The 27,289-nt window shown below is 67.3% G+C and overlaps 4 protein-coding genes across 9 annotated transcripts; 1 reads left to right on the top strand and 3 right to left on the bottom strand.

Annotated features, from left to right (window-relative positions):
• Window positions 1-1,924: 1,924 nt before the first annotated feature.
• Window positions 1,925-5,734, bottom strand: APLNR (apelin receptor). Its single transcript, XM_064659898.1, has one exon. The coding sequence runs from the start codon at window positions 3,275-3,277 to the stop codon at window positions 2,165-2,167; it is 1,113 nt and encodes a 370-aa protein (XP_064515968.1). The 5' UTR covers window positions 3,278-5,734; the 3' UTR covers window positions 1,925-2,164.
• Window positions 5,735-5,823: 89 nt separating this feature from the next.
• Window positions 5,824-14,856, bottom strand: TNKS1BP1 (tankyrase 1 binding protein 1). 4 transcript variants are annotated; one of them, XM_064659786.1, is made up of 13 exons: window positions 14,761-14,856; window positions 14,153-14,284; window positions 13,502-13,628; window positions 12,772-13,396; window positions 12,013-12,085; window positions 9,996-11,249; window positions 7,803-9,706; window positions 7,346-7,676; window positions 7,130-7,259; window positions 6,909-7,045; window positions 6,612-6,778; window positions 6,434-6,498; window positions 5,824-6,125 (listed from the first exon to the last, which is right to left on the bottom strand). In XM_064659786.1, exons 3-12 carry the CDS (start codon window positions 13,593-13,595, stop codon window positions 6,438-6,440), a joined length of 4,776 nt encoding a protein of 1,591 aa, XP_064515856.1. In that variant the 5' UTR covers window positions 13,596-13,628; window positions 14,153-14,284; window positions 14,761-14,856; the 3' UTR covers window positions 5,824-6,125; window positions 6,434-6,437. The 4 variants fall into 4 exon arrangements, with proteins under 4 accessions (XP_064515856.1, XP_064515858.1, XP_064515855.1 ...); XM_064659788.1 differs by lacking the exon at window positions 14,761-14,856 and adding an exon at window positions 14,448-14,696 and having other exon boundaries at window positions 6,981-7,045; XM_064659785.1 differs by lacking the exon at window positions 14,761-14,856 and adding an exon at window positions 14,448-14,695.
• Window positions 14,857-15,686: 830 nt separating this feature from the next.
• On the bottom strand, window positions 15,687-21,155 carry SSRP1 (structure specific recognition protein 1). 2 transcript variants are annotated; one of them, XM_064659833.1, is made up of 16 exons: window positions 21,038-21,155; window positions 20,725-20,910; window positions 20,440-20,545; window positions 19,756-19,946; window positions 19,457-19,687; window positions 19,263-19,366; window positions 19,025-19,153; window positions 18,628-18,849; window positions 18,442-18,523; window positions 17,920-18,058; window positions 17,772-17,817; window positions 17,158-17,281; window positions 16,884-17,054; window positions 16,548-16,639; window positions 16,243-16,423; window positions 15,687-15,999 (listed from the first exon to the last, which is right to left on the bottom strand). In XM_064659833.1, the coding sequence occupies exons 1-16, from the start codon at window positions 21,089-21,091 to the stop codon at window positions 15,931-15,933; spliced, it is 2,127 nt and encodes a 708-aa protein (XP_064515903.1). In that variant the 5' UTR covers window positions 21,092-21,155; the 3' UTR covers window positions 15,687-15,930. The 2 variants fall into 2 exon arrangements, with proteins under 2 accessions (XP_064515903.1, XP_064515904.1); XM_064659834.1 differs by having other exon boundaries at window positions 18,451-18,523.
• A 47-nt stretch (window positions 21,156-21,202) lies between these two features.
• On the top strand, window positions 21,203-27,249 carry P2RX3 (purinergic receptor P2X 3). Of its 2 annotated transcripts, XM_064659868.1 has the most exons (12): window positions 22,649-22,788; window positions 23,499-23,627; window positions 23,701-23,779; window positions 23,854-23,920; window positions 24,895-24,988; window positions 25,081-25,158; window positions 25,275-25,416; window positions 25,974-26,104; window positions 26,214-26,307; window positions 26,385-26,450; window positions 26,602-26,679; window positions 26,844-27,249. In XM_064659868.1, exons 1-12 carry the CDS (start codon window positions 22,649-22,651, stop codon window positions 26,964-26,966), a joined length of 1,221 nt encoding a protein of 406 aa, XP_064515938.1. In that variant the 3' UTR covers window positions 26,967-27,249. The 2 variants fall into 2 exon arrangements, with proteins under 2 accessions (XP_064515937.1, XP_064515938.1); XM_064659867.1 differs by lacking the exons at window positions 23,701-23,779; window positions 23,854-23,920; window positions 24,895-24,988; ... (5 more) ...; window positions 26,602-26,679; window positions 26,844-27,249 and having other exon boundaries at window positions 21,203-22,915; window positions 23,499-23,577.
• The last annotated feature ends 40 nt before the right edge of the window (window positions 27,250-27,289 follow it).

Below are 27,289 nucleotides of genomic sequence, written 5' to 3'. Positions count from 1 at the left end.
CCTGGGAGCACACCCCACACTCCCTATCCACCCCAGGGTTCCCAGAGCATTGTGATTTAGGGACGGAGGGTCCCCAGACTCATCCAGGAGCACCCCCCCTGCTCTCTAGCTTTTCCAAGGATGCTCCCCATCCCCCCTGTCCCTGCTGTCCCCCCTCTATCTTCCCTCCTCATCTTCCCTAGGAACTGGCAGGAAGGCAACACCTTCCTTATCTCCTTCCGACGGGTGGTCCGGCCCCACTGTCCCTCACCCCCGGCTCCGGCCTTGTTATTTTTCTGGAGTGTCCCTGCGTTTGTCCCCAGGGATTCCTCAGCCAAACACTTCCTTCCTGGAAGGGAAAGGGAAATCTCCAAGAGGCGGATAGAAAGTCAGCAGCTCCGTCTCCGCTGGCCGGGCGCCTGCGGCCGTTTCCGTGCCCGGCGGCTGCACCAGAGGGGGGGAAACAGCAACCCCGACCCCCCCCCAGTGCTGGGATATTTGGGGGCAGTGGGGGGGTGGAGGGAGAGATGGGGAGAGGGATAAAGGGAAGGGAAAGGAGGACGGCAGGGTGGGAGGGCGGAGAAAGAGAGGGAGAGCAGGATGGAGGGAATGATGGAGGGAGGGAGGGGCAGAATGGTGGAATCATCAAGGTTGGAAGAGACCTTTAAGATCATCAAGTCCAGCCGTCAAGCCAGCACTGCCACTGCAACCCCTAAACCACTAAACCATGGATGGATGGACGGGGGAAGGAGGGGGCTGTTGGATTGATGGATGGACATCTGGATTGACAGATCACTGTTATCGAGGGGTCTCTCCAGGGTGAGGCAGGCTGGGCAGCATCTGGAATGTAAACACACTTCGGGACGTGGCCCTGGATGCAGCATTCCCACCCCTCAAGCCCCCCTGGCCCTTAGACCAAATTAGATCCACTGGAAAAAAAACCCTAAACCCCCAGGTAGGCTCCCACCCCTCCAGGTGGGGGGTTTGTGCAGCCCCCAGCCCCTCAGCCTGTCCCTCCCCATTCCCTCTCTTTGGACAAAGGGCCATCCCTGCGTGGGGGGACTCCAGCTGATGTCCCCCAAACACGGAGCGGGCTGGCAGGAAGGCAGAGGCAGCCCCTCCCCGACGGGAAGCCTCCCAAGGAACCCAGTAATGATCCTGCATCCTTGCCAAGGGAGAACAAAGGCTGAGGAGACAGGATAGTTCATCACCAATAAATGAAGGATGTAAATAGCAAATAGGGGGAAGATTTATTTCGAGCCGAGCCTCAGGAAGCGACAGGGCCTGTGGGGGGAAGTGGGACAGGAGCCATTTGGTGGCTCATCAAAATCCTGGTTGGGGTGAACCGGGGTCCTGCCCAGTGCCCAAATCCCCCACCAGCACCCAGGGGGTCCAGTGTCCCCCCCACACCCTGGGGTCCCGTGTCCCTGTCCACACCCGGGGGTCCCATGCCCCCATCCCTCAGGTTTGGGTGTTTCACAGCACCAGGTCCCTTTTCCACTCCCGGGTGAGTCACCCAGGGCTTGTCCTGGCCTCAGATAAGGATAAAAGCCCAAAAATGGGATTTGGTGGGACAGAGCAGCCGCCTGATGCAATCAGAGCTGGGGGGCTGGGGCAGGCAGGCACCCACCCCACAGGGCCAAACACCCCTATCCCAGTGCTGTGATGCTCCAAAGGTTTGGAGGTTTTCCTACCGTTTCCCAAAGCGTTGCTGGGGAAGAGACCAGGGAGAGTCTGTCCCAGGCTGGAATTCCCACCAGCGTCCAGGGGTACCCAGCAGGGGCCAGGGGCAGCCACAAGGTGCAGGGACCCCCCATAGTGCACCCCCCACCACCCCCTTAACTCATGGACACGCCAAAGCCCAGCTACACCCCCCACCCCTCCACGACGCCCCCCACCATGTCCCCCCCAGCCCCCCCCGAGGGAACTGCACGCACGCTGCTCCTTTTTTAACCAAAAACTCATTTATTTGACACAAAACACAAAAGGGTGCTGGGGGAGCCGCCCCCGCCCGAGCCCCCCAGGGGCTCCTCCCCAGCCCCTGCCCCACTTTCCCCTTCCCGTGAGCAGGGCTTTCCAGCGGGGGGGGTCCCCAAAGCAAGCCAGGCTCTGGGGCAAGGCGGAGGTGGGAGGGGTCCCCCCCGAGGAGACCAGCTCGGGGGGCGCCGGGGGTGGCCGGGGGGGCTCAGGCGCGGAAGAGCGTCTCCTGGGTGGCGGGGTCCAGCTTGCCCCCCGGGCCGGGGCCCCCCTTGCCCCCGGGGGGGTGGCTGTGCCCGGAGGAGTAGCTGGCAGAGCGCTCGGGGCCGGGGCCGGGGGCCCGGCAGCACAGGAGGGCGGCGCAGGCGTGGCGAAAACGGGGGTCGAAGAAGGCGTAGAGGAAGGGGTTGAGGCAGCTGTTGATGTAGGCGACGCCGGTGCAGTAGGGATGGAGGTTGTTGAGGAAGGTGTGCAGGGCGCAGGACCAGGGCAGCACCTGCAGGTCCATCAGCACGTAGAGGGTCTTGACCAGGTGGAAGGGCAGCCAGCAGCCCCCGAAGGTGGCCACCAGCACCGTGATGATGGTGAGGAGGCGCTTGCGCTTGCGGAGCCCCTCGGCCCGCTCCCGGCGGAAGTGAGTGGCCACGGTGCGGGCGATGAAGAAGTAGCAGGTGAGCATGACGGCGAAGGGGGCCACGAACCCCACGGCGGTGGAGGAGAGCCCCAGCCCCACCTCCCAGGCGCCCTCCGACCCCAGGGCCTCCAGGTCCGTGTAGTCCATGTAGCAGGTGATCCTGGGGTCCTCGCCGAGGGCGGCCGCCCGCCGCAGCACCAGGGCCGGCAGGGCCAGCAGGGCCGCCAGAGACCACAGGGCCACGGTGGCCACCAGCCCGCTGACCCGCAAGCGCAGCTTGGCGGTGGCCAGGGGCCGGACGATGGCCAGGTAGCGGTCGAAGCTCAGCCCCGTCAGGCAGAAGACGCTGGCGTACATGTTGACAAAGACCAGGTAACTGCTGACCTTGCAGGCGGCCGTGCCGAAGGGCCAGTGGTAGCCCAGCCAGGTGTAGGCGGCCCAGAGGGGCAGGGTGACCACGAAGGTGAGGTCGGCAGCCGCCAGGTTGGCAATGAAGGTGTCGGCGGAGCGCCGGCGGTCGCGGCCGCCCTTGAAGATGGTCCAGAGGACCAGCCCGTTGCCAGCGGTGCCCAGCAGGAAGACCAGCAGGTAGATGGTGGGCAGCAGGGCCAGCGAGGGGCCCCACTCCGTGTACTCGCAGTACGTCTCGTTGTCACTGTAGGCGTAGGCGTCCGCTGCCTCCTCCATCCCGGCGCTGGGCTGGGCTCAGCTCAGCTCAGCTCATCCCGGGCTCACCCGCTCCTCCAGCCCCTGAGCCACCCTGCAAATCCCACCGAGTTACCTCCCCTTCCTCCTCCTCCCCGCCCTCCTCCTGGATGGGACGGACAGGACAGGGCAGGAGCGACGGATGGCTGGGGGGGAGCCCCCGTGGGAAACTTCACAGCTCCCCCCACCTCCATCTGGCTCCTTCCCGGGGGGTTTCACCGAGCTCTCACCCGCGTGTCAATGCGCCGACCCCCGAGATAACCCCGTCCCCTGCCACACCCGGGGGGTCTGGCCGCCCACCAAGATTGGCTTTGGTGCTGGGATCAGGGCAGCAGCGCTGGGGGGGGCTCAGGGCCGGGGGGGGGCCTCAGGGTTCTGGCAGCATTTGGGGTTTCAGCTCCGGGCGCCGCATTCGGCGCTGGGGTGTCACACGCCGGGGTTGCATTTCGCACGGGCGGTGTCACCTCGGGCACTTGGTGGCAGGGGGTCACACTGGGGGGGGGGGTTCACACTGGGTGGAGTCGCACTGGAGGAGGGGGGATGCATTTGGCATTTTGCATTTGGCACTCAGGATTCCCCGTTTTGCTCCCAGGTTTGCTGCACTGTGCACACAGCGGTGGCTCCGGGGGGTCCCCCAGTGCTGGGGCCCCATTTTGAGCAAAACATGCCAGGGAGACTTTTTTAGGCATTTATCAAAAATCTGGCGGGGGGGGGGGGGAAGGCTCTGGGACCACCCATGCTGCAAAAAGCCCATTTTAGGGCAATGGCTGCCACAGGACCAGCTGCCAGTGGAGCTCCCAGTGCATCCCAGCTCCGCAGGTCAGTCACGGAGCCGGATGCAGCAGTGCCTTCGGCTTAGCCAAGAGAGAACAGACATCCCCCCGACCCACAAATAAATACTGAGGGGACAGGGTCAGGAGGGGGGCCCTCTGGTGGCAGGGCCGTGTGCTGTGGATGTCCCACTGGGACTGAACACAATTCCAGCTTTGGGGAAAAGCACCGGAGAAGCCAAGCAGGACTTTGCAGAGTGAATGAAGTCTGAAGAGCCCTGAGTGCCCTGGGGACACACTGTGAGGTCTGGGCTGGAACCTGGGCTGAGGGGGGTCTGAGCTGGGCTGAGGGCAGATTGAACACGGGACAGGCTGTGGAAGAGGCAGGTTTAACACCTGAGTGCAGGGATGGAGGCTGGGGGGGACACAGAGACCCCCAACCCCTCGCAGGCACAGTGGGGCCCTTCTCCCAGCAAAGGGGTGTAAAGGAGGGGTTTGGGGGGAATTCAGTGGCTGAAAGAGGGGGGAGCTCACAGGAGTCTCCAAACTGAGACAGAGTGGTCTCAGGGGGTAAAGGGGCTGCTAAACAGGGATGTGGGTTGGGGGGCCCCAGAGGCAGGGACGTGGCAGCCACTGAACCAGACACTGAGAGGGTCCGCAGCGTCAGCAGGGAGAACAAGCCAGGGCTTAATCAGGCTGGAGATAAGGAACGATCCCATATCCAGTGCTGGGACAGCCAGATTGGAGGCAGTGAGGAATTAAACCCAAAAGCTTCTACAACTGGCAGCAGAACCCTGAGGGTGTCCCAGTTCTGGTTAAAATGCCATCTTCGATTAAAGAAGGGGCGGAACCCCCCACTCCCCAGTGTAGGTTAATTAACGCTAATTAGCGGCATTAGGGAAACCCCAGCGCCGCAGAGGAGCCGCCCCTGGGATCACAGAGGCTGCCCAGGCTGCTCCTGCCGTGGCCAGAACCCCATTAATGAGCAGCACCGTTACTGAGCCGTGTTATTAATGACTATTAATAACAATCCCGGCTATCTCTGTCCCACTGGAACACGCCTCCATTTCCAGCCCCCACTCAGGTATCCCTTCTCAAAAGCTGGAGGACTGAGGGTCCAGGTCACTCCCTCACTGACCTGATTGCCCTCAGTGCCATCCCAGTGGTCCCAGCGCTGGGGAAGGAGTCCCCCTGGCTGGGTTTGTGGTGGCCAACGGCAGTGGATCAGTGGCCAGAGCCGGGCTGATAACGAGCCCGTGGGGCTGATAACAAACCCCTTTATCTGCAGCAGGGGGAGGGGGCTGCGGGGGGATGCTGCAAGGAGCCGCTCTCCCTCTGCCCTGGGCACCACTGAGGTGCTCTGGGACCCTCATTCCCCAGGCTCTGGCACCAGCGGCTCCATTGGGAACGAGCCAGGGTCACGGCACCCCCTCTGGCTCTGAGGGGGACTGGGGTGGGAGACCCCATGGAGTGGGATGTGGAGCAAGGCCCCCAAAGGCAGGAAGGGCAGCGCTCGGCCCCGCACAAGGAGGGCTCCGGCAGCTTCCTCCAAAGCCGCAGGAGTTACATCCGACCGGGGAAGCAACGCCCCTCGGGCACAGCTCCTGCGCCTCTGTTCCCCCTTCCATGGGCTGTGCCGGGAAAGCCAGCCCCAGGGTGCACTGTGGGCACAGAGCTCCTCCTGCTGGCAGCCCCTGCACGGTGACCCCCCATCCCACAGGGCCCCCTGCGACCCCCAGAGAAGAGCCAGGCCCCCCGGACTGACCAGCGAGGTTTTATTGTCTGTGGCAGCAGCACCACGAGCCGGACCCGCCGCCCTGTGTCCGGGGCGATACACGAGCAGGGCTGAGGGAAGGGGGGGGGTCGTGCCCACCCCCAGCCCCCAGGGGACAGAGGGGATGGGGTACAATGTGAGGATGGGGACGGGGAGGAGGTGCTGGGGGGAGATGGGGACCCTGCGAGCTCGTACAAAGTGCATAGGTGTGTGTGTGTGTGTGTGTCCCCATGGGAGGGGACAGCCCTGGTCCCGGGACAGCGGCCATCGGCATCGGGGAGAGAGCCTGGAAGAGACACAGCGGGGAGGGGCTGAGGGTCTGCAGGGACCCCCAGGGGTGACAGCACACCCCCCAGTGATGACCCAGGCCAGGGGTCCTGGCTGGAGCAGGCAGAAGGGACCTGACCCCAGCAATGCAGACTCCAGAGACACAGGGACATCTCCCACTGAGCCACCCCATCCATGGTGCCACAGCCAGCCCTGCCCTCACATCCCCTCCAGCCACGCAAGACCCACAGCCCTGCACACAGGGGACATGGGGAGCCCCAGGCCAGGGGGATCCGTGCCCAGCATCCCCCCAACTCCCACACTCACCCACTCAAGGCTTCTTCCTCTTCAGCTTCAGCGCCTGCAGCCAGTGTGGGGGGGAGGCCTCGGATCTGGGGTGTTTGCACAGCATCAGCATGAGACCCCCAAGAGCAGCCTGGGCACCCAGACTGAACCCCCCCCAGCACCCCTTTCGCCCCCACGAGGGTCCTGGCCCCACACTCACCCTGACGATTTCTCCGGCTTGGGGGGCAGCGCCGGGGGTTTCCCACTCACACCAGGGATCTTGCAGGACTTGGAGCGCTGCACGTGGGGGTCCTTGGAGGAGGTCCCCTTGCTGTCCCCCGATGATGTCCCCTCCTCGGCCGAGCGGTTGCGGCCCCTCAGCTTGGCCTGGGAGCAGACAGTGAGGTCAGTGGGGCACACAGCGCTCTGCCCCATAAATCCCCCCACTGCCTCCTCCCTGCCTTCAGGCAGCCCCCACCCCTGGTTTACCCCCTCTCCAGGGGTTCGGGAATCCCACCTTGATGGCGGAGGCGCTGAGGCCGGGGAAGAGGGGCACCTTGACCCCCCTGCCCAAGGGGGAGCCGCGCACCCGCCGGCTCCGGGGCTCCTCCGCCACCTCCTCGTCGGAGGACGCTGCTGGGGCTGGCCGGGGCTCTGCGGGGACACAGGGACAGCGTCAGGGTGACACCTGTGCCAGGACAGACACCCCGCTCCCCTCCCCGTCCCCGCTGGGCTCACCGGTGGAGTCCCGGAAGATCCAGCTGTCCCCCTCGGGGGCGGTGGGACGCAGGGCCGGTGCCCGGTGCCGGCGCTTGCGGCCCAGACTGGCCTTGCTGCGGAACACGCTGCTGTCCAGGAGCTCCGTGTCCTGCCGAGCCCATGGGACACGTCAGAGACGGCAGGGGCAGCCACGGAACCCTCCGCCAGACTGGGAGCTGCCCCCTCCCCACTCACCTCCAGGAAGGGGAACTCCTGCCCCTGCTCCATGGGCCCCTCAGGCTGAGGGGTGCCCAGGGAGAGCCGCTGCTCCCCCCAGCCCGGGGGGCTCTCCCCATCTGGGTGGTCCGAGGTGGGTTCCTCAATCCCTGTGTCCACTGGGATCCCGCTGGCAGCCTCCAGCAGCAGAGAGGAGGCCCCGGGGCTCTGCAGGGCAGCGGCGTGCTCGGGGAGGTCCCTCTCCTCCTCAGTGGGGCTGAGCAGCTCAGCCCGGGGGGTCTCCAGAGCTGGGGGGTCGGCTGGGGCATCACCCATCGGTGGGCTGGGGGCTGAAAGACGGAGGCTCCTGCTTGGGAGACAAGACCGCAGAGTTGCTCCAGCCCCAGATAACACAAGGCCTGCTCACGTCCCAAAACCCTTCTGTCCACCTCAGGGGAAGCTGCTCCCTCCCTGCCACCACCGGTGCCCTCCTTACCTGTCCTCTGTGCCCGTGTCCCCTCCCAGGCTCCGTTCCCCAGTGCCGAGGTCCCGGCTGCGGGCGGCACAACGGGCACCGAAGGCACTCGCCCACTCCTGGCGCTTGGCCTCGGTGTCCTGCAGCTCCATGCTCCAGTGCTCCAGGTCCTGGCTCCAGCGGGCATCGTCCGTGTCCAGAGAGATATCCCTGTGCCAGCCTGCCAGGGACTGCAGGCCCCTGGACATGGCGCCATCCGAGGCTCCGCTGCTGCAGGGGTCTGGCACCCGCTCTGTCCCAATGGCACCAAACTGGTTGTGGCAGTCGCCTCCTCCAAGCTCCTCAGCCCAGTCCCTGCTGCTGGAGCTGCCATGCTCCTGCTGGTGGGCACTGCCCCAGGTGGGCTCCTGGGCCAGGAGATCAGGGCAGAGGGAGCCAGGCACATCTTCCTCACTGACCCCAACATGCCTGGCCTGGCCGACACTGCCCTCACTGGACCAGCTCAGCCGGCCTGGGATCAGCTCCTGCCCTTCCTCCATGGGGAGCACAGAGCCGTGCTCCCTATCCCGGGCTGCTCCACTGGGGCTGAACTCCCTGTCCTGGGCCTCCACATCCCTGGTGCTGGACCTGTCACCCCAGGCCACTCTGCTGGGGCTGAACAACTCCCCGTGCCGGGTCTCCATGTCCCCAGCGCCGTGCCCATCATCCCAGGTTGCTCTGCTGGGAGTGAATCCACTGTCCTGGGTCTCCATGTTGCTGGTGCTGGATCTGTCACTCCAGGCTGCTCCGCTGGGGCTGAACTCCCCATCCTGGGTCTCCAGGTCCCCGGTGGTGCACTCGCTGGCTTCAGCCAGCCGGCTGGGGCTGAACTCCCGGTCCTGGCTCTCCGTGTCCCTGCTGCTGGATCTGTTATCCCAGGTCAGCCTGCTGGGGTTGAACTCCTGATCCTGGCTTTCCATCTCCCTGTATTCACCAGCCCAGGCCGGCCTCCTGGGGCTGAACTCCCTGTCCTGGCTTTCCATGTCCCTGATTTCACCAGTCCAGGCCGGCCGGCTGGGGCTGAACTCACGGTCCTGGCTCTCCATGTCCTGAGTGCTGTACCTGTTATCCCAGGCCGCTCTGCTGGGGCTGAATTCCCGGTCCTGGCTCTCCACACTGCCAGTGCTGCACTCGCTGCCTTCAGCCAGCCGGCTGGGGCTGAACTCCCTGTCCTGGCTTTGTGTGTCCTTGTATTCCCCAGTCCAGGCTGGCCGGCTGGGACTGAACTCCCGGTCCTGGCTCTCCATGTCCCGGGTGCTGTACCTGCTGTTCCAGGACGGTTGGCTGGGGCTGAGTTCCTTGTCTGGGCTCCCAGTGTCCCCAGTGCTGGATCGGCCAGCCCAGCCCAGCGTAAAATCCTCATCCTTGCTCCTGGCATCCCGGCTGCTGTATTTACTGGCCCAGTCCGGGGTGAGCTCCCTGTCCTTCATCTCCGTGTCACCGGTGCCATACCTGCCCGCCCAGGTGGGCTGCCCGGAGTCAAGCTCCTCTGTGCTGCTGGCACGGCCCAGGCCATAGCCCGGGCCCCACTTGGCTGTGCTGCTGCCAAAGTCTGGATCCCGCAGGCAGCTCTCCCCAGCACCGAGGGACTGGGACCAGTCACTGCCGCCCAGTTTGGTGTCTGCCATCAGCTCCGTCCCTCTGTAGTCACTGCTCCAGCCCTCCCGGGCGATGCTGAAGTGCCCATCCGGCCTGGCCCCAGCACTGTCGCTGCGGCTGCTGTCCCAGCCGGATTTGGCCCTGAATTCCTGGTCCTGCTCGGTCTCAGCAGGCCAGTCTCTCTCCCTGGACACAGCTGGGCAGCTCCAGTCAAAGGTGCCGGCCCGGCGGGGGTGGCCAATGCCAAACTCACTGCATAGGTCCTTCCGCGACCAGCCCAGTAGGCCCTGGGGGGAAGGGGGAAAGGAGTGAGAAGAGTTAGAGGGGGGCATAGCCCTGGCTCCTGCAGCAGCAGAGTTGGGGAGAAAGGGAGAAATGCCCTGGGGTGCCCAGGGTACACGGCACAGCAGGGCCCACCCCAAAGGGAGGTCACACCCTGCCACCTGCCCCTCACCACACGCTCCCGCTTGGCCTCCATCCACACACTCATCCCATCCTGTGCTGTCCCCTCCCATCACCCAGTGATGGAAGAGCCTACCCCACACTAACCCCACAGAGCCCCCCGCACCCCCTCACCTCTGGCGAGCCGTGCCCTGTGGTGTGGGCCCCAGGTGACGCCAGCAGCTCCGTCAGCCAGCCTGGGTCGGCGTGGGGGTCGGGGCCCTGTGGGGGTCCTTCGGCCTGGCCTGGCCCCCCAGGGCCCTGCAGGTCTTTGGGGCTGTCGCCTGCCCAGGCCAAGTCAGCCAGAGGGGCTGGATCTGGGGGGGCTGGATCCAGGGGTGCAGCTGTGGTGATGCTGGGCTGGGTGGGGGGCTCAGGCTCAGCTGGGTGCCAGCCAGGCTCTGTCACACGAAGTGGGGACTGGGACCCAGGGGTGCCTCGCTCTACCTCCCCTTCCTCCTCCTCCTCCTCCGTCAAGCCCTCAGCCTCTCGCTGGGCTACGGGACCCCCTGGGCATGGAGCCCCCTCTGCCCTGCAGCTGTCAGGCCCTTCAGAACCGCTGTCCTCCGGGGGGCTGTGGGCTGCAGCCTCCCCATCCGACTCTCCCTCTTCAGAGAGCCCCGAGTCAGGCGTCTCCCGGATGGGGGAGCGGGGGGGGAAGGCCGACAAGCGTGTCCCCCGCGACGGGAACGTCCACTCGAAGGACTGGGAAAGGCTCCAGCCGGACTCACTGCCCAGGGAGGGCTCAGACAGGGGGTCTCTGGGCCGGGGCAGGGCACTCAGTGAACCCCCCAGCTCCCCCAGGCCCTGCCCCGTGGGTGGGGACTGCAGCACTCCCTCTGAGGAGCGCCGCAGTCCCACGTCCCGGGGAGGGGAGCTGAAATCGGGACCCTGGCAGGACTGTGGGGACACTGCGGAGTCATCGGGTCCCTCTGGGGAGCCTGGGGGACGAGAGGCTTTGGCAAGGGGTGGGCTGGGGCGGCCCAGGTACTCGGCAGCAGCCTCAGGAGAGCCAGGGGGGCAGGTGACTCGGGGGGGCAGTTCGGGAGTGCCAGGGGGGCTGGCAGTGTCAGGGGAACCCTCCCCGGGAGTGTGGGGGGAGCCAGGGGAGCGGGAGGTGCCGACATGGGGTTTGGTGGCTGAGGGAGCGCCTGGGGCCTGGATGGAGGGGGCAGGGGCCTCGGCTGGAGGCTGAGTGGGGGATCTGGGGGAGCCAGGGGGTAGTGTGGGGGAGTCGGGGGCCAGGAGCTCAGCGGGGGCATCGGGAGAGCCGGGAGCTGGGGCAGAAGGCTCGGGAGGCTGGAAGGGAGCTCCTGGGGCCGGGGTCGGGGAGGTGGGGGGCCGTGGGGAGCCCGGGGGTCCGAGGGCCCCCAGTTGGAGAGAGGAGAGCTGTGGAAAGAGCCAGTGGGGGTCTTGTCACTCGAGAGACACCCCCAAGCATCATCCACCCCAAACCTCCGGAGGGTCTCTCCCTCCAGCCCCGCTCCCCTCCCTGTACCTGGGGCAGGAGGTGCCCACACCGTGTGCCAGCACCAGGCTGCTCCCGCGTGACTCAGCCCGGGCGGCTCCCGGTGCCCCAGCCCCGCTCCCAGCTCAGCCCTCCGCTGCCCCCAGAGCACCCAGACAGATGAGAGGAAGAAATGAAGCAGAAGGAAGTCAGGACCCCCCAGCCCAGCCGCCTGCCTTGCCTGGGACTGGCATCACCTTTGTCCAGCACCGTCGGGGTTTGCCCTCTTGCCGGGGTGACCCGGGGCCACTGCCCGGGCTGTCACCCGTGGTGTCACCGAGGCCCGGTGTCCCGGTCACCGCCCCGAGCGAGTGCAGTGTGGGGAGAGGGACTGGCGGGGAGCCCAAGGGGCCTGCCCTGCCACATACCTGCCGGGTCACCAAACCCCGGCTGGTGACTCACAGCTGCTCCCTGCCCACGGCTGGCACCGGTGCCGGCACACGCCACCCCCACACCCCTGGGCCCCGCGCTGGGGGCCCAGCGCAGGGGGCACTGGACCCCCCAGAAGGGGCAGCCAGCACCCCGAGGAGAAAGGAGAGACACGCACCCCGCAGAGAGGGAGCCCCGGAGGAGACAGGAGAGCCCCGAAGGAGAGAGCCCAGGAGCGGAGCCGCCGCGGCGCCGGAGGGCGAGGCCAGCACTCACATCAGGAGGGGACGGTGGCCTCCGGTGTCCACGGGGGTCCCCAGCACAGCGTGGCCCAGCTGGGGGGGAGCCGCTGCAGAGAGAAATGGGGAAAGAAGGTAAATCCCACTGGGTGCCGCAGGGCCCCTCTCCTCACGCCCACTGAGGCACCCTTGCTCCAAACCAGCCTCCATGGCCACAGGGGGCCAGGGTCAGGCCCTGCCATGGCTGCACGCTGGGCCCTGGCTTGGGCTGCCAGGGGAGGGAGGCGAAGCACTCCCAGCCCCTTTTCTGGAAAGCTTTTGGTCCTTTGGGAGCGAGTTTCTCACACTCTGGTTCAGAGCAGCCCCCGCCCAGCTCTCCCTGAGGTGCCCGAGTTCTCGGGAGCATGGCCAAGCCCTGGCTCCGGCCCAGAACGTCCCGGAGCTGGGAGTCCCGCTGATCTGCCCGCTCCCTGTGCCTTGGCATGGCCCAGCAGGGAAAAAATAGTGAGGCTGGGAAAACAGGAGTGTTTCCCCAGGGAGCGACCCCCTGCCCAACGGCTGGCTCGGAGCCCACCCACAGGGCTGCAGGCAGCTCCTGGTCCAGGACAGTCCGTCCTGCGGCTGGCACTGGCCTTCCCACAGAGGCAGCTCGAGGCGCTGTGGCTCGGGAGGAACCCAGGCCTTGTGCCGGCGACCAGACCTCAGCTCCGTTACATTCCCGCCCCAGGACGGCTCGGAGCAATGTCCCGTGTTCCCACTGCCACTCTCCCCCTGGGGTGGGTCTCTGGCCCCTCACCTCGTCTCAGCCACGGAGTGTCCGTCATCCCCCATTCCCAGCTCGCCCGCCGCAGGTCGGGGTGCGTGTGGGGCTTCACCAGGGGGGTCTCCATCCGCCTCCCCGCTGGGACGCCTCCGGAAGGCGGCGAAGGTCTTGGAGCCGAAGCGGGAGGAGGGGTCGGGACAGAAGGGCGAGAGCCAGGCCCTGTCTGGGCTGCCCGGACCCTCCCTGCTGTCCATCTTGGCCAGGATCTCCTCCACAGTGGTGCCTGGGAAGCGCTCCGGCCTGGCAGCCACCGGCACCGGCGTCACCTTGAAGGGCGCGGGGCCCTTGCGCGAGGGGGTCGGCGGGGCAGGGGGCACCTCCTCCTCGGCGGCTGCCACAGGGGGGGACGGGAGCCCCTTCCCGTTGGGGGTCTCGGGTGACCTGACAGTGAAGGAGGGGCGGCGGAGGGGCCCCCCCGTGCCACCCCCGCTGTAGGGCTGTGGCCCAGCCAGGCGGTTCATCTTCTCGGCCGAGGGCAGCTCGGGCCGGGGGTGCCGTGGGCCCGGCACAGGGGGCGGCACTGGGGGCTTGGCGGGCACGGCCGGCTTGGGCAGCACGCGGGGCTTGGGCCGCACCGGCGGCTTGGGGCGCGCGGTGCCTGCGGAGAGCCGGGGACAGGGTCAGGGGGCGCAGCGCGGCCCCCCCAGGCTGAGAACAGCCCTCGGGGAGCTGCCCCAGCAAACCCCCCGCCCGTGGCACTGACCTTTGTCGGGGCTGCCAGCCAGACCGGCCCCCCCAGTGCTGGTGGGGGCGGCGCAGGGCACGGCGGGGCGCAGGGGCTGCGGCTGGGAGGCCATGGCGACACGGGGGGCACGGCGAGGGGTCAGCCCCTGGGGAGAGAGAGAGGGAGGGAGGGAGGAGCGTTTTGGGGGTCACCCCGTGCCCAAAGAGACCCAGCGGCAGGCGGGGGGGGTGCCCGATCGCCTCCCGGCCCTGTGCCAAGGCCCGTCCAGCTGTGCCAAACCACGGTCACGCCACGGTAACACCCTTGGTACACCGGCCTTGGCTCACCTGAGCCAGCCTGGCACGGGCAGCGGCCCCAGATATCATCCCGACCCCCCACCACCGTAACCACATGGACCCCCTGCGACACTCTCGGCGCCGTGTGGCCGCTCCCTTACCTGCCTGACCCTGCGCTAACCTGTCCCAACGCACACGTGTCACCACCACCGACCTCTGCCAACCCCCGATGGCCGGTCTGGCCCCCCGTTCGCCCCGGTCCCCACTTCGGCCCCCCCGCCCTGGTCACCCGCCGCCCCCCGCCCCGGGCCCCCGGCAGCCCCGGAGGCACCGCCCGAACCCCCGAGAATTGCCCCCCCAGCCCCATCGGCGGGGCCGCGGGTGCCCCACTCACCTTCCCCACATCGGCCTCATGTCCGGGGCGGGCCGGGACACACGTGGGGGGCGCAGGGCGGGCGGGGAGGGGGGGTTACCGTCCCCACGGGTCTCACGCTGCCGCCACCGCCTCTCCCGTGACTCACCGGGGCTGCGGGGACAGGAAAAACCCGCTCGGTGCCTCCTCCCGGCCCTGCCCTCCTTCCCTCCCTCCCCTCCCTGCCTCGCTCCCTCCTGCCTCCGCCGGGGTCCAACCCCCACCCCCAGACCCCCCTCCCTTCGCCTTCCACGGGGGAACGGCCGCCACAACGCACATCTGGAAACGATCGGGCCCGTTTCCCAGCACGGGATGGCGGCGGGGCCCCGGGATGCGGGTCCGGCCCCCCCGGGGTCCTCCGCCAGCGCGGCCTATCCCCGTTGCCACGGCAACGAAGCCTCCGCTCGAGTCGCCGAGTAGGCCACGACCGCGGCCTAGCGCCGTCCCCATGACAACGGAGCCCCCCACCCAATTCGGGGGTCCCGCGCCCGTGGCGCGCCGCCCGGTCCGAAGATGCGGGGTGCCCCGGCGGGCACCGCGGGGATCCCGGTTCCCCGCAGCCCCATCCCGGCGGAGCGACCCCCTCTCACCCTCCGCCGCCGCTGCTAATGCATATTCATGAGCGCCCCCGCTGGCCACGCCCCCAACGACAGGGAGGGGCGGGGCACAGCGGCGCCGCGTGGCGGGCGGACCATAGAGAGGGGCGGCCAGAGTCCTCCAAAATGGGGCCGGGGGGGACACCCTAGAGACCTCCAGGAACCCCCAAATGACCCTCAGGGCGCAGGGACAGCCGGCCAGGACCCCCTGGACACCCCCTGGACCCCCCCCCGCTGTAAATTATCCCATTCCGGGGGTCCTCCCAACAGTGGGGCCTGCCGCCAGAGTGGCAGCAATCACCATTGAGGTGGGTTGCCATGCCAACAGCGCCCCACAACTCCACTTGGGGGTCGGTTGTGCCCATCGTGAACCCGCGCCTTCGGCCCCGGGGAGCACAAGGGACCCGGGGGGCTCCTGCTTCCCCGCAGCACCATCCCAGTGGTGCCAGTAAAGGCGGTGGAAAGAGGGGGAACAGGCAGGCATGGGATCCCCCCGGGGCTGGTTCCAGACCGGGAACTGCCCGCAATCAAACACCGGAGGGGAAAAGGGACTTAATCAGATCAACCCACTCATGAGGGAGATGGAAAAACCCCCAAATGGCATCAGGATCGAGCGAGGGGCCGTAATTAGGAGCCCTGATGGCTGAGCAGGGGCTGGGGGCCGCTAATGGAGGGTGGGGAGAGAGTGAGGTCAGCCCTGGAAGCGGTTCAAGGAGGGGAACAAGCTCCCGGATGGCTGCGGGAAGGAAGGAGGGATTGGGGGAGCCGGCCCCGCACCCACACAGACGCCCTCGGCGGGGTTTTTTTATTCAATCCAAGTTGCCATGTGAACAGACCCAAAATACAAAAAAAAAAAAAAAAAAAAACAAAACCACCAAAAAAATTAACGAGCGAAGGAAAGAAAAGGAAAGAAACCCAAGTGTTTAAAAAAAATAAATTGATGGGGAACAGGGGTGAGGGGGCACTGAGGAGCCTCCAGCACCTCCTGCCACCACGAGGTCTCGCACCCCCAGCCAGGCACGGGGGGCTGGGGGGAGGAGGGTCCCCCAGCCCTGCTCCCGGTGGGAGCCATCCGCAGCCCAGGACCCCGGTCTCTGCCGCGGGGCCGGCCCGCCCAGTCCTCTCGCCGACCTGGGAACCAGCCTGGAGCCAGCTGGGATGGGGCTAATCCGAGCCGGACGCCGAGTCCTCCGAGCTGGGGGGTGGGCTGGCAGCCCCCTCCTCCTCCGAGTCCTGTGGGCAGGGCACAAGGAGATCAGCGGGGGACAGTGAAGGAAGGGCAGCAGCCCCCACTCTTCCATCTCTCCTGTGCCCCCACACTGGGGACAGGGTGATGGTGGTGACTTTAGGACACCCCCCAAGGGATGTGACTGTGTACTACAGACACAAGATAGGAGAGGGGCCCAGCCCCTGCGGAGACCACCAGGTTGTTCCCCCGAAAAGAAGGGCTGGGACCCCCCAGCCAGGACCCTCTACCTCCTTCTTGCTCTCTGCAGAGGAGCTCTCGTCACTGGACACAAACTCCTTGCTCTTGAAGCTGTCACTCATGCTCTTGGCCGGGGACTTGGAGGACGAGGACTTGGAGGTGGCACCTTTCTTGTCCCCTTTCCCCTTCATCTGCTTCTCCTGCTTCTTCTTCTTCTTCTTTGACCTCTCCCTGTGCCGTGTGGGGAGAGGAGCAGTGTCACCTGGCTGGCAGCCCCCCAGCTCTGGCAAGGCACTGGTGAATAGACCGATTTTGGGGGGCTAAGCCCTGCCAGCCCCTTGCCCAGCACACTCACCCCCTGTGGCTGTCAGCCTTGCTGCCCACACTGTACTCCTTCATGGCCTTCTCATAGTCCCGCCTGGCATCTTCTGCCTTCCGATCCCACTCCTGTGACCAGAGAGCAGGGGCAGCAGGGCCTTCCCTCCTCCTCCACCATCCCCAGCACCCACCCACACCCCACCCTGCTCCCACCTCATCCCTCTCCACCTCTGATCACCCAGCCCGAGGATGTCCCTTCCCCTTCCCAGTTCCTCCCAGGAGCAAGGAAGGGTCCCTCACATCCAGCCTCTCCTCCCAGACCAGGCCCAGCTCTGCTGCCCCAGGGGAGCAGCCCAGTCCTCCCATCCCTCACCTCCTTCTTCTCCTTGGACATGGCCTTCCAGAGCTCCCCAGCCTTCTTGAACAGGTCGGTGATGCTGATGCCAGGGTGGTCCGACTTGATCTTCTCCCGGTTGGCGTTCAGCCAGAGCATGTACGCCGACATCGGGCGCTTGGGAGCGTTGGGGTCCTTCCCCTTCTTGCTCTGGGAGATCGAGAACACTCATGGAGCCCCAGCCCACCCCTCACCCAGCACCCTGGCACCCCGCTCGCCTCTGCACCCCCCCAGCAGCGCAGCAGCCCCTCACCTCCTGCTGCTTCTTGCGGGGCTTGCGGTCCTTGACGATCTTGGCCTTCTTGGCAGGTTTCTTGTCGTCGCGGTCGCTGTCGCCGTCGCCGCTGGAGGAACTGGCCGAGGCGTTGCTGTCGAACCTGCGCGGGGGGGGCAGCGGCCTCAGCGCCCGGCCGGCAGCCAGACCTGCCCCCAGAGGCCTCCCGGGCCGGAGCTGCCGTGTGCTCCTGGTAACAGCCCTCGGGGGAATCGCCTTCCACGAACGTGGCTCACCGTGTTCCGCTTCCTGGACATCCAGGGCTCAGCTCCCAGCCCCCCCAGCTCCCACCACGCTGCTGCAGGGACCATGGCCCCCACCCACCCTTGCCCCAGCCCAGGGCTTTAGCCCTCCTCCCGCCGTTCTCTTTCCTGGCCAGAGCAGCCAAGGCCTCCCCAGGAGCCCCTGATTCCTTCTGGAACTCTCTCACACTGCCTAATGGTGTTACAGCAGAGTGAGCCCAGAACTGTTCCTGCTGCTCAACATTCCCAAATCCAGGGCTATACAAGGCAATCCCAGTCGTGCTAGGAGCATCCCCCAACAGCACCTTCCTAAGGCCCTTCTGGACAGAGCCCTGCCCAGCCTCTACTCACTCTTCAGCCACATCATCATCCTCTTCTCCAGGGTTGAAGGACTCGTCTGGAGGAGAGAGCAAGTGATCAGCACATCAGATAATCACGAGGGAAAGGAGCCAGAGCACAACACCAGCCCCCCGCAGTCTCCTGCAGCCCCCGCCCTCACCTGTCTCCTCCCCGGATCCATCGCTGCTGTCGTTGGCATTCTCCTCCCGGATCTTGCCCTCCTCCTTCATCCTCTCCAAGTAGGCGTCGTGCTGGTCCTCATCAGAGTCGGCGTATTCATCGTAGCTCTGCTTCATTCCCTGTGGAGAGGCGGGATGAGAGCTGCTCCCTGAGCACCCCCTGCACGCCCCCCACTCTGGAACACAGCCCCTGGCATGGCCCTGGGCACGCACAGGGTGGAGGATGGACACAGACACGTCCCCTCCTTCCCCACCATCAGGGCCCTGGAGAGAGGGGCAGAGCAGTTATGTGGGTTAGGGGGGCCCTCGCACACCACGCTGGGGTTAACTGGGTTAGCCAAGGACCACCACAGCCATGCACAGGAAACCTGCACCAGGAGGAGGAGGAGAAAGAGGAAGGGATATCGCACGGACCTTTTTCCTCTACAAGGGCAAGGAGAGAAAAGAGAGGTGAAAAAAGGAGGGAAAAGCAGCCGGATTTCGGGAGAAGGCAGGCCCCACACGGCAGGTACCTCCTTCAGCCCCCGGTTCTTGATGTTCAGCTTCTTGGCATTGACGAAGTCGAAGAGCTTCCCGTACTCCTCCCTGCGGGAGAGCCGACGGTCAGGCCTGGGCTGCCAGGGAGCCCCAGTGAGCACGGCCAGACCGGCCCCACAGCCCAGAGCCCAGAGCCCAGAGCCCAGAGCCACCTCTCGATGCTGCTGAAGGTGTACTGCGTGCCCTGCTTGGTCTCGATCTCGAAGTCGAAGGAGCGGGTGGTGGTGGTGCCGCGGGCGAAGTTGACGAAGGAGATCTCGTCGAAGCGGATGTGCACGGGCGGCTTGTGCACGTAGATGAAGCCCCTCTCCAGCGGGTACAGCAGCCCCGAGCTGGCCTTGTAGGAGCAGGTGATGCACTGGGCTCCGGAGTGTCTGTGGGGCAAACGTGGCTGACCAGCACCCGCGGGGACAAACGCTCTCCCTGTGCCTGCCCTCGCAGCCCAAAGGAACCAGCAGCCCTGCTTCCAGGCACAAATCACACAGACCCCCTTCCCCACAGCCATGGGAATGACGGGGAAAGAGAGGGACCGGCCCTGCAGCCACTCACCCCTGGAAGTTTCCGGGCACGGTGATCTTGCGGTTCACCAGTGCCTTCATCACCCGGCTGACCATCTCGTAGAGGGACCCTGACATGTTCTTGGTGAGCCGCCCCTCGAAGCGCTTCTCCACCTCCTCCCTGCACAGCCAGGAGGGCAGAGGTGAGAACAGGACGCCAGGGGCTTGGTACTTCCCTCGGGATCTGGGCTGGGGGGCCTGGGAAGTGGCCTGGCAGCAAGGCAGCTCACTCGTTCATGTTGAGGGTCAGGGAGATGTCCTCATCCTTGGAGAACAGCAGGATCAGGAAGTGGTATCGGGTCTGGCCTTGCTTTATCGGGGGGTCCAGGCTGATCTGGAAAGAGAGGGGGAGGCGAGGACGTGAATCCCCCTGACCCACCCCTCACCCCTCTTCCCGAGGGAAGGCTGACCCCTTCCCGCTCACCACAAAGAACATCTGGCGCTGGTCCTTGTGCGGGAGCAGGAAGAGGCGCAGCACGGTGGTGTAGGGGATCTTGTAGTCGAAGGTCTTGCCGTGCAGGTGCAGGAAGGTGGGGTAGATGCGGATGTCGTAGCGCCCGCGCGGCGTCAGGCACTGCAGCTCCCGGAAGATGCAGATGGCGTCGCCGGTGGCCTGGATCACGTCCGCCTTGGACAGCACGTTCTGGGCGAAGGCCTGCGAGGGACGGGATCACAAAGGGGCCCTGGCAGCCACCCCGACCCCTCCCCGGCAGCCCCACGCACCTCCACGGGGTCCACGCCGTCCTCCTGGGTGGGCGGCACGTAGAACCGGACCTCCATGAGCGAGACCTCGGCGTCGTCGTTCTGGTGGAACTCCAGCGTCACCTCGTTCTTGCCCGTGGTGCACTGGGACACGTTGCTGAGGGGGATCTCGAACACGGGCTGCTCCCCGATGTCGAAGGACAGCAGCTGCCCTGCGGGGGCCGTCGTGGCCGGGTCACTGCTGTGCCCCACAAGGCAGGTTCTACACACGTGCCACCCCCTCTCCCAAAACCCCAATGCCTCTGCTCTCCCCACTGCATTCCCACCCTCCCAAATCTCCAGGCTTTCTCCCTTCTGGCTGCAACCCTGGAAATAGGCACTGATTAGAAAGAGGTAAGAAACTGTCTGTGCCCATGTCCTCTGGTCTCAGAGCAGGGGGGACATCCACCAGCTCTCCTGGCTCCTTTGGGAACCAGCAGCTCTGCCAGGTGCTCGCAGCTTCCATGCTGAGCACTGTCTGCACAATGTTCCCCCAGGATTTGTGATCCACAGGTACCTTACTCTCCTGGGATGGCAAATGTCCCCGCAGTCCCCAAGGCAGCTGCTCCCAAGAGTATGAAGGGGTGGCAGGAACAGCCACACTGGTGGGAACAACCCACCCCAAGGTCTCAGGGCTGCCCCTGATACACTGGTGCCAGGACTCACCTCCAAACCTCACTGTGCCCCAGTTCCAGCCCTTCACACACAAATCCTTCTCTGCCAGCTCCAGGCAATAGTGGGCCTTGAAGAAATCCGAGAGCTTGTCAAACTCCTGGGCAAGGCAAGAGGGAGAGAACAACCATCAGGAACCATCACCTGCCGGCGGGTGCTGCCCAGAGCCCCCACAGAGACACAGCCCCCCAGCATGGAGACACAGGGGAGCAGAGCTGCTCCGGGGCTCACAGGGAGCACAGCTGAATCCAGGACAGGGCCAAGGGAACAAGGACTCACCGACTCCCGGAACCCGTCGTACTTGTAGACGTGGCCATTCTTGGTGAGCAGCTTGAGGCCGTGCCCCAGAGCCACGCGCCGCCACACGCCCTCGGCCAGCTCCGAGGCCTGGATGTTGTCCACCTTCCCCGTCTTGCTGTTCTTGAAGATGACGCCCTGCCGGCTGAGCCGCAGCCGCCCGTCGTTCTGCGGGACAGCCGGGCCTGAGGGGGGCACGGGAGGGACCCCAACCCCCCCACAGCTCCTCACCACGCAGTGTTCACTCCCCCCTCCCACCCCTCAGGCTCATCCCCGTGTGCCCCCCCTGGCTCACCATGGAACCCTTCACCTCCTGGTAGATCTCATTGAACTCCAGCGTGTCGGCCATGGCGGCTGCGAGGCTGCTGGGGCACGGGAGGGGACGGGGACGAGCGCACAGAGGGGTTCAGCGGCCCCCCCCAGCCCGGCATGCCCGGGGCAGCGGCACGGGGGTCAGTCAGAACAGCTGCGGGGAGGGACAGCGGGTGAGCTGGGCCGACGAGGGGCCCCCTTGCCCTCCGCAGCGCCCCCAAAACCAACCCCGTGCCCCCTCAAACTTCCCCCACGCCCGCCCCGACGCTGCCTCTCGGGGTGGCACACGATTCACTCAGGGGGGGCGACCTGGACAACCTCCGGCCCCTCTCACTCCTTCCCCATATGTTCCACCCTCTGCGCCCCTCGGCCACCTCTGTATCGCCCCGACACCTTCCGTGTGCCCTCACACCTCATGGGTCCCTCCCCCCGCCCGCCCTTCTCTTCACCGGAACGGCCTCCCCGCACCCCAAATCCCTCCGGGGCCTAAGCTCACACGCGCCCCTCGGGCCTTCCCCCTACCCCAGGCCTGTCCCCCGCCCTCCTTCCAGGGCCCACCCCCGACCCCAGGCCGGTCCCACCCCCCCGGTGCCCCCCCCCGGTCCCGGTGCCCCCCCGGCCCCCCCCGCACCGCCGCCGCCTTTCCCGCCTGCGCAGCGCGAATCGCGCGGAACCGCAGCCGCCGGAAGTCGAGGGGTACTTCCGCAATGGCGCCGCGCCACGCCGCGCCGGCGCCCCCTGGCGGCGGGGAGGACAGGGGCAGCCGGAGGACCCCGCCCACAGAGGCGGCGGGGGCGGGGCCAGAGCGGCCTCTCTCCCTCCCGCCGCTCTGCCCCGCCCAGCACCACAGAGATGATGGGCCGGCGATGCCGGACAGCGCCGGGCGAGCCCCGTGACGTCACCGCGGGGGGACCCACCCACCCCCCCCAAACCCGGGGCGCCCCAAAGTGGGGGGACCGGACCCCCAGAGCGGGGCACCCCCGAAACCCGCGGGCCGCGCACACGGGGCACCCCTCCTGCGCCCCCCCCGCGGGGGTGTGTCGTTTCCCCCCCCCCAAACCGGGCACCCCCAGAGTGGGGCGCCCCCCGCGCCCTCCGTGCACCCCAACGCGGGTTGGGGTCCCGGGTGTCCGGAGGGGGAACCCCAAAAGGGGGATCCCACCGCAGGGACCCCCGGGCAGGACCCTGCCTGCCCCCCTTCTCCATCTCCCCACGAAGGGGGGGGCGACCCCTCCCGCCCCCCCGGGCTGTGCCCCCGCCCCCGGCCCCCGCCCTGCCCCCGCCTCCGCCCGCCCGCCCGCACCGCCCCGGCTTCCCGCACCCCTGCGGGCTGCTGCCCACACCCTGCCAGTCCCCGCGTCCTGCTGGTACCCCTGCCCGCACCCCTGCCCGCACCCCTGCCCGTACGCCTGCCTGCACGCCTGCCTGCACCCGCGCCCGCACCCGCACCCGCACCCGCACCCTGCCCTGCCCGCATCCCTCCTCACTGCCCGCACCGCTACCCTGCCCTGCCCTTCCCGCATCACCCTCCGCTCCTGCCTTGCCCTGCCCGCATCCCCGCCGCCGGCCGCCCCCCTCCCACCCCGCGCCGCCCATGTCCCCCCTGGGCCCCCGCACCCGCTGGGTGAGCGACTTCTTCTCGTACGAGACCACCAAGTCGGTGGTGGTGAAGAGCTGGGTGGTGGGCGCCGTCAACCGCGGCGTCCAGCTCCTCATCCTCGCCTACTTCGTCGGGTGAGCCCCCCCCGGCACTTCCGGGACATCCCCCCGGGACATCCCCCGGGACCCCTTTTCCCGAGATTCCCCCCCCCAGGACCCCCTTCCCGGCTCCGCGGGGTGTGACAGCCACTTGCTGCTGCAGGTGACACCCGGGGGTGACGAGGGCGATGCGGGGTTGACAGCGAGGGGTGCGGGGTGAGGAGGTGGCCAGGCCGGGAGCGGCGGGTGAGGGGGCGGAGGAGGGACGGGAGAGAGGGTGACAAGTGTGTCAGTGCCGGGAATTCAGGTGTGCCGCTGGGGTGACACAAGGGGGACAGCCGGGAGAGAGTGTGCCGGCGGGGTGACACCGTGGTGACAGCCGGGACAGTGTGCCGGTGCGGGTGACAGGAGGGTGGCAGCGCGGGTGACATGATGGGGACAGCGAGCAGAGAGGGTGTCGGCGCGGGTGACACAAGGGGGACAGCCAGGACAACACCTCGGGCGGGCGACGGGGAAGGGGACAGTGCGGGTGACACCGAGGGGCAGAGCAGCAGCGGGGGTTGACAGAGGAGGGGTGTCCCTGTCCCCGGGTGCTCCTGGGGGGGTGACAGCGGCCACCGGCGGGGGGTGACAAGCGGCAGTCACCGCCGGTGCTGGCAGCTCCGGGGGGTCCTGGGCGTCGCAGGCGGGTGCCGGGGGGTGCCCGGGGGTGGCTGTCCCCAGCGTCACCCGCCGTGCCGTGGCAGCTGGGTGTTCCTCCACGAGAAAGCGTACCAGGTGCGGGACACCGCCATCGAGTCCTCCGTGGTCACCAAGGTGAAGGGCGTGGGGCGCTACGCGGGGCAGGTGCTGGACACGGCCGACTACGTCACCCCCCCCGCAGGTGAGGGCGAGGGGCCGCCGAGGGGCGCGGGCCACACCCTGGCGCGGGTCGGGTGACGGCGGCGTCCCCCAGGGCACCTCGGTGTTCGTGGTGGTCACCAAGCAGATCCGGACCGAGGACCAGGCGCAGGGCGTGTGCCCGGAGGTGCGGGGCGGGCAGGGGGAGCTCGGGGGGACCCCCCTCTGCGAGCCCCCCGCCCGCTGACCCCCGCCCCGCAGAGCGAAGCCGCGTTCCGCTGCTCGGCCGACCGGGACTGCCGCGGGCTGAGCCCGGCCACGAGCAACGGTGAGGGACCCCCGGGGGCGCTGGGGAGGGGAACGGGCACGGCTGGGGGTGCTGAGGGGGCTGGGGGGAGCCGGGGACTGAGTTCGGGTACGAGCAATGGTGAGGGACCCCCGTGAGGGCTGAGGGGGGAACGGGGGGCTGAGTGTGGGTACGAGCAACGGTGAGGGTGGGAATGGGGGACTGAGGGGTCCGGGGTGGGGCCGCAGACTGAGCCCTGCCACGGACAGCGGTGAGGGACCCTCAGGGGGGCTGAGGGGGCCAGGGGAACCAGAGCTGGCCGAGGGCTGAGCCTGGATACGAGCTATGGTGAGGGACCCCCATGAAAGCTGAGGCAGGAATGGGGGGACGAGTCTGGGTATGAGCAACGGTGAGGGACCCCTGTGAGGGCTGGTGAGGGACCCCCGTGAGGGTGGAGGCAGGAATGGGGGCTGAGTCTGGGTACGAGCAACGGTGAGAGACCGCAGCGGGAACTGGGGGCTGAGGGGGCCGTGAGGGACCAGAGGCTGAGCCCCACTGTGGGCAGTGGTGAGGGACCCTCGGGGGTGCTGAGGGGGGAACGGGTGGGCTGAGGGGGCCAGGAGAACGAGGGGGGGGCAGGGGCTGGGTCCAAGTATGAGCAACGGTGAGGGACCCCTGTGAGGGCTGGTGGGGGACCCCCATGAGGGCCAAGGCAGGAACAGGGGGCTGAGGGGGCCAGGGGGAGGCCAGAGGCTGAGCCCCACCACAGGCAGTTCTGAGAGACCCTCATGGGGGCTGTGGGTGCCAGGGTGCTGATGAGGGACCTGGGAGTCCGGAGGAACAAATGGTTCAGGGTCCCAGGAGTGCTGACAGGGATCTGGGTTCCCCAGAGGTGCTCCTGGGAGTACTGACACGGATCTGGTGTCTCAGGGGCGCTGACAAGGGTCCAGGGGTCCCAGGGTTGCTGGCAGGGGTCGGGGGGTCCCAGGGGTGCTGACGTGTGTCTGGGGTCCCAGGGATGCTGACGGGGCGCTGTGTCTCCTACAACGCGACCCTGAGCACCTGCGAGATCCAGGGCTGGTGCCCGCCCGAGGTGGACACAGTTGATGTGTGAGTGGGGCCGGGGGCACATGTGGAGACACAGGGAGGAGAGGGGGCCGTGCCCTGCCACCACGTCCCCAGGGTCACCCCTTTTCCCCCAGCCCCATCATGCTGGAGGCCGAGAACTTCACCCTCCTCATCAAGAACAGCATCCGCTTCCCGCTCTTCGGCTTTGAGAAGTGAGTGGCACAGGGGAGACATGGGGAGGGAACGTGGCAACAGGGGGACACAGGACATGTTGACACAGGGACAGGCACATCCCTCCATGTCCCCCCGTGTCCCCTCGTGTCCCCAGGACCAACCTGCCGCCCCCTGGCAGTGGGGTGGAGCTGGGCCGGTGCCGCTTCCACCCGCAGCTGCAGCCCCTGTGCCCCATCCTGCGCCTGGGGGACGTGGCACGCCTGGCTGGGCAGGACTTCCCTGCGCTGGCCGCCACCGTGAGCGGGGGCACGGGGGGCACAGGGGGCACGGGGGGGAAGAGGGAGAGTGTGGGGACGTGGGGGCACAGGTAGGTGGGATGTGAGGGCATGGGGACGTGGGACTTGGTGACACAAAGGCTCTCGGGACGTGGGGATGCAGGGATGTGGGACATGGGGGTGTGAGACACGGGACGAGGGGATTATGGGATGGGGGACACGTGGACATGGGGAAGCATGACGTGGGGACACAGGATGCAGGGATGTGGGGTGTTGGGAATAGGACGTGGGGATACAGGAGCACGGGGCACGTAGCGATGTGGGACTTGGTGGTGTGGTGATGGGGGTCAGAGGAATGTGGGGACACAGGCACATGGACATGGGTGCATGGGGTTTGGGGTGTGGGATGTGTCTATAGACATGGGAATGTGAGACTTGGGGACTTGGGGATGTGGGATGTGGGTACGTGGGACACAGAGCATGAGGCTATGGGAATGTGGGGCTGTGAGGCTGTTGAAACAAGACACTGTGGGAACAGAGGTGTGTGGTGCCATGTGGCTGATGTGGGGCCGGGGCAGGGGGGAGTGCTGGGGATCAAGATCGGGTGGGTGTGTGACCTGGACCGGGCCTGGGAGCGCTGCCTACCCCACTACTCCTTCACCCGCCTGGACAGCCTGGCCCGGACTCCTGCCCCCGGCTACAACTTCAGGTACGGCCGAGCCGCCACCGTGACACACACCCGGCACAGGGGTGTGCGCTGCCTGGCACGGCCCCGTGTGCCCCTGTCCCTGTGTCCCCGTGTCCCCACGCCCCCGCAGGCACGCCAGGTACTACCGCTGGCCCGACGGCTCCGAGCGCCGCACCCTCACCAAGGCCTTCGGCATCCGCTTCGACGTCCTGGTGCACGGCAGCGTACGTGTGGGGCCGGGGGCTCGCGGGTCCGGGGCAGGGGTGGGGGCTTCCGCCGACAGGGGCTCTGCACCCCCCAGGCCGGGAAGTTCGGCATCGTCCCCACCCTCATCAACACAGTGGCAGCTTTCACCTCCATCGGTGTGGTGAGTTGTGGCCGTTCTCAGCCCCGGCGCGGTGGCACCTCCCGTAGCCATGGGAACACAGCACAGCCCCGGGGCGACAGTGGGGGACTAGGGGGGGGTCAGGGGGTGCCCCATAGCGCAGGGCCCCCCACCCCAACGACGCTGCCCCCAGGGCACGGTGCTGTGCGACATCATCCTGCTCAACTTCCTGAAGGGCGCCGAGCACTACAAGGCCCGCAAGTTCGAGGAGGTCAGACGTGGGGCCAGGGTGCCGTGGGGATGGGGTCACCTCCGGGGGGCTCGATCGGCCCTGTGCCTGGGGCTGTGTAGGGCTGGCTAGTGGGGGCAGTGCCCCTGAGCCCCCCGGGTGCCCTGGCTGTGGGGCAGTGACTAACCCAGTGCCCGGCCCCACAGGTGCCAGAGGCCGGTGCGGCCGCCACCCCCGCCACCCCCACGACGTGTCCCCCAGGGGCACTGGGGGGCTGCACTCGGGACAAGCAGTCCACTGACTCAGGCACCTTCTCCCTGGGCCTCTAGCCCTGGTGCCACCTACCCCACTGAGGGGAAGCCCACGGCTGGGTGAGGGGCTTGCCGGGACCCCCGTCCGGCTCCTACTGCCCACCCAGTCTCCACACTGAGCCCCATCCCACTGTCCCCAGTGCCCACCCCGCATGCCCAGTCCCAATCCCAGTGTCCCCAGTGCCCTGTCCCTTGCCCCCATGGTACCCCCATGCGCCCTCCTCCGGCACCTCCCTGCTCCCTGCTGGCCCCATGCCGGGGGGCTGCAGCCCCCTACAATAAACCCATGGCTCGCAGCACCCACCCATGTCCAGCCTTGGTTATGGGGGGGCTCTGGCAGG

The sequence above is a fragment of the Pseudopipra pipra genome, chromosome 6 (genome assembly GCF_036250125.1).
Source record: "Pseudopipra pipra isolate bDixPip1 chromosome 6, bDixPip1.hap1, whole genome shotgun sequence".
In the NCBI taxonomy this organism is placed as follows: Eukaryota; Metazoa; Chordata; class Aves; order Passeriformes; family Pipridae; genus Pseudopipra; species Pseudopipra pipra.
This window is presented reverse-complemented; position numbering and strand designations above follow the sequence as displayed.

Coding starts and splice junctions, on each gene's coding strand:
- SSRP1 (XM_064659833.1), bottom strand. CDS start 21,091: ATGGCCGACACGCTGGAGTTCAATGAGATCTACCAGGAGGTGAAGGGT. Junction 17,818..17,919: donor TGGATCCGGGGAGGAGACAG/GTGAGGGCGGGG, acceptor TCTCTCCTCCAG/ACGAGTCCTTCAACCCTGGA. Junction 16,424..16,547: donor AAGGCTGACAGCCACAGGGG/GTGAGTGTGCTG, acceptor CACACGGCACAG/GGAGAGGTCAAAGAAGAAGA.
- TNKS1BP1 (XM_064659786.1), bottom strand. CDS start 13,595: ATGGCCTCCCAGCCGCAGCCCCTGCGCCCCGCCGTGCCCTGCGCCGCC. Junction 12,086..12,771: donor CACTCCGTGGCTGAGACGAG/GTGAGGGGCCAG, acceptor TTCTCTCTGCAG/CGGCTCCCCCCCAGCTGGGC. Junction 6,499..6,611: donor AAGCCGGAGAAATCGTCAGG/GTGAGTGTGGGG, acceptor CAAACACCCCAG/ATCCGAGGCCTCCCCCCCAC.
- APLNR (XM_064659898.1), bottom strand. CDS start 3,277: ATGGAGGAGGCAGCGGACGCCTACGCCTACAGTGACAACGAGACGTAC.
- P2RX3 (XM_064659867.1), top strand. CDS start 21,400: ATGTTCCACCCTCTGCGCCCCTCGGCCACCTCTGTATCGCCCCGACAC.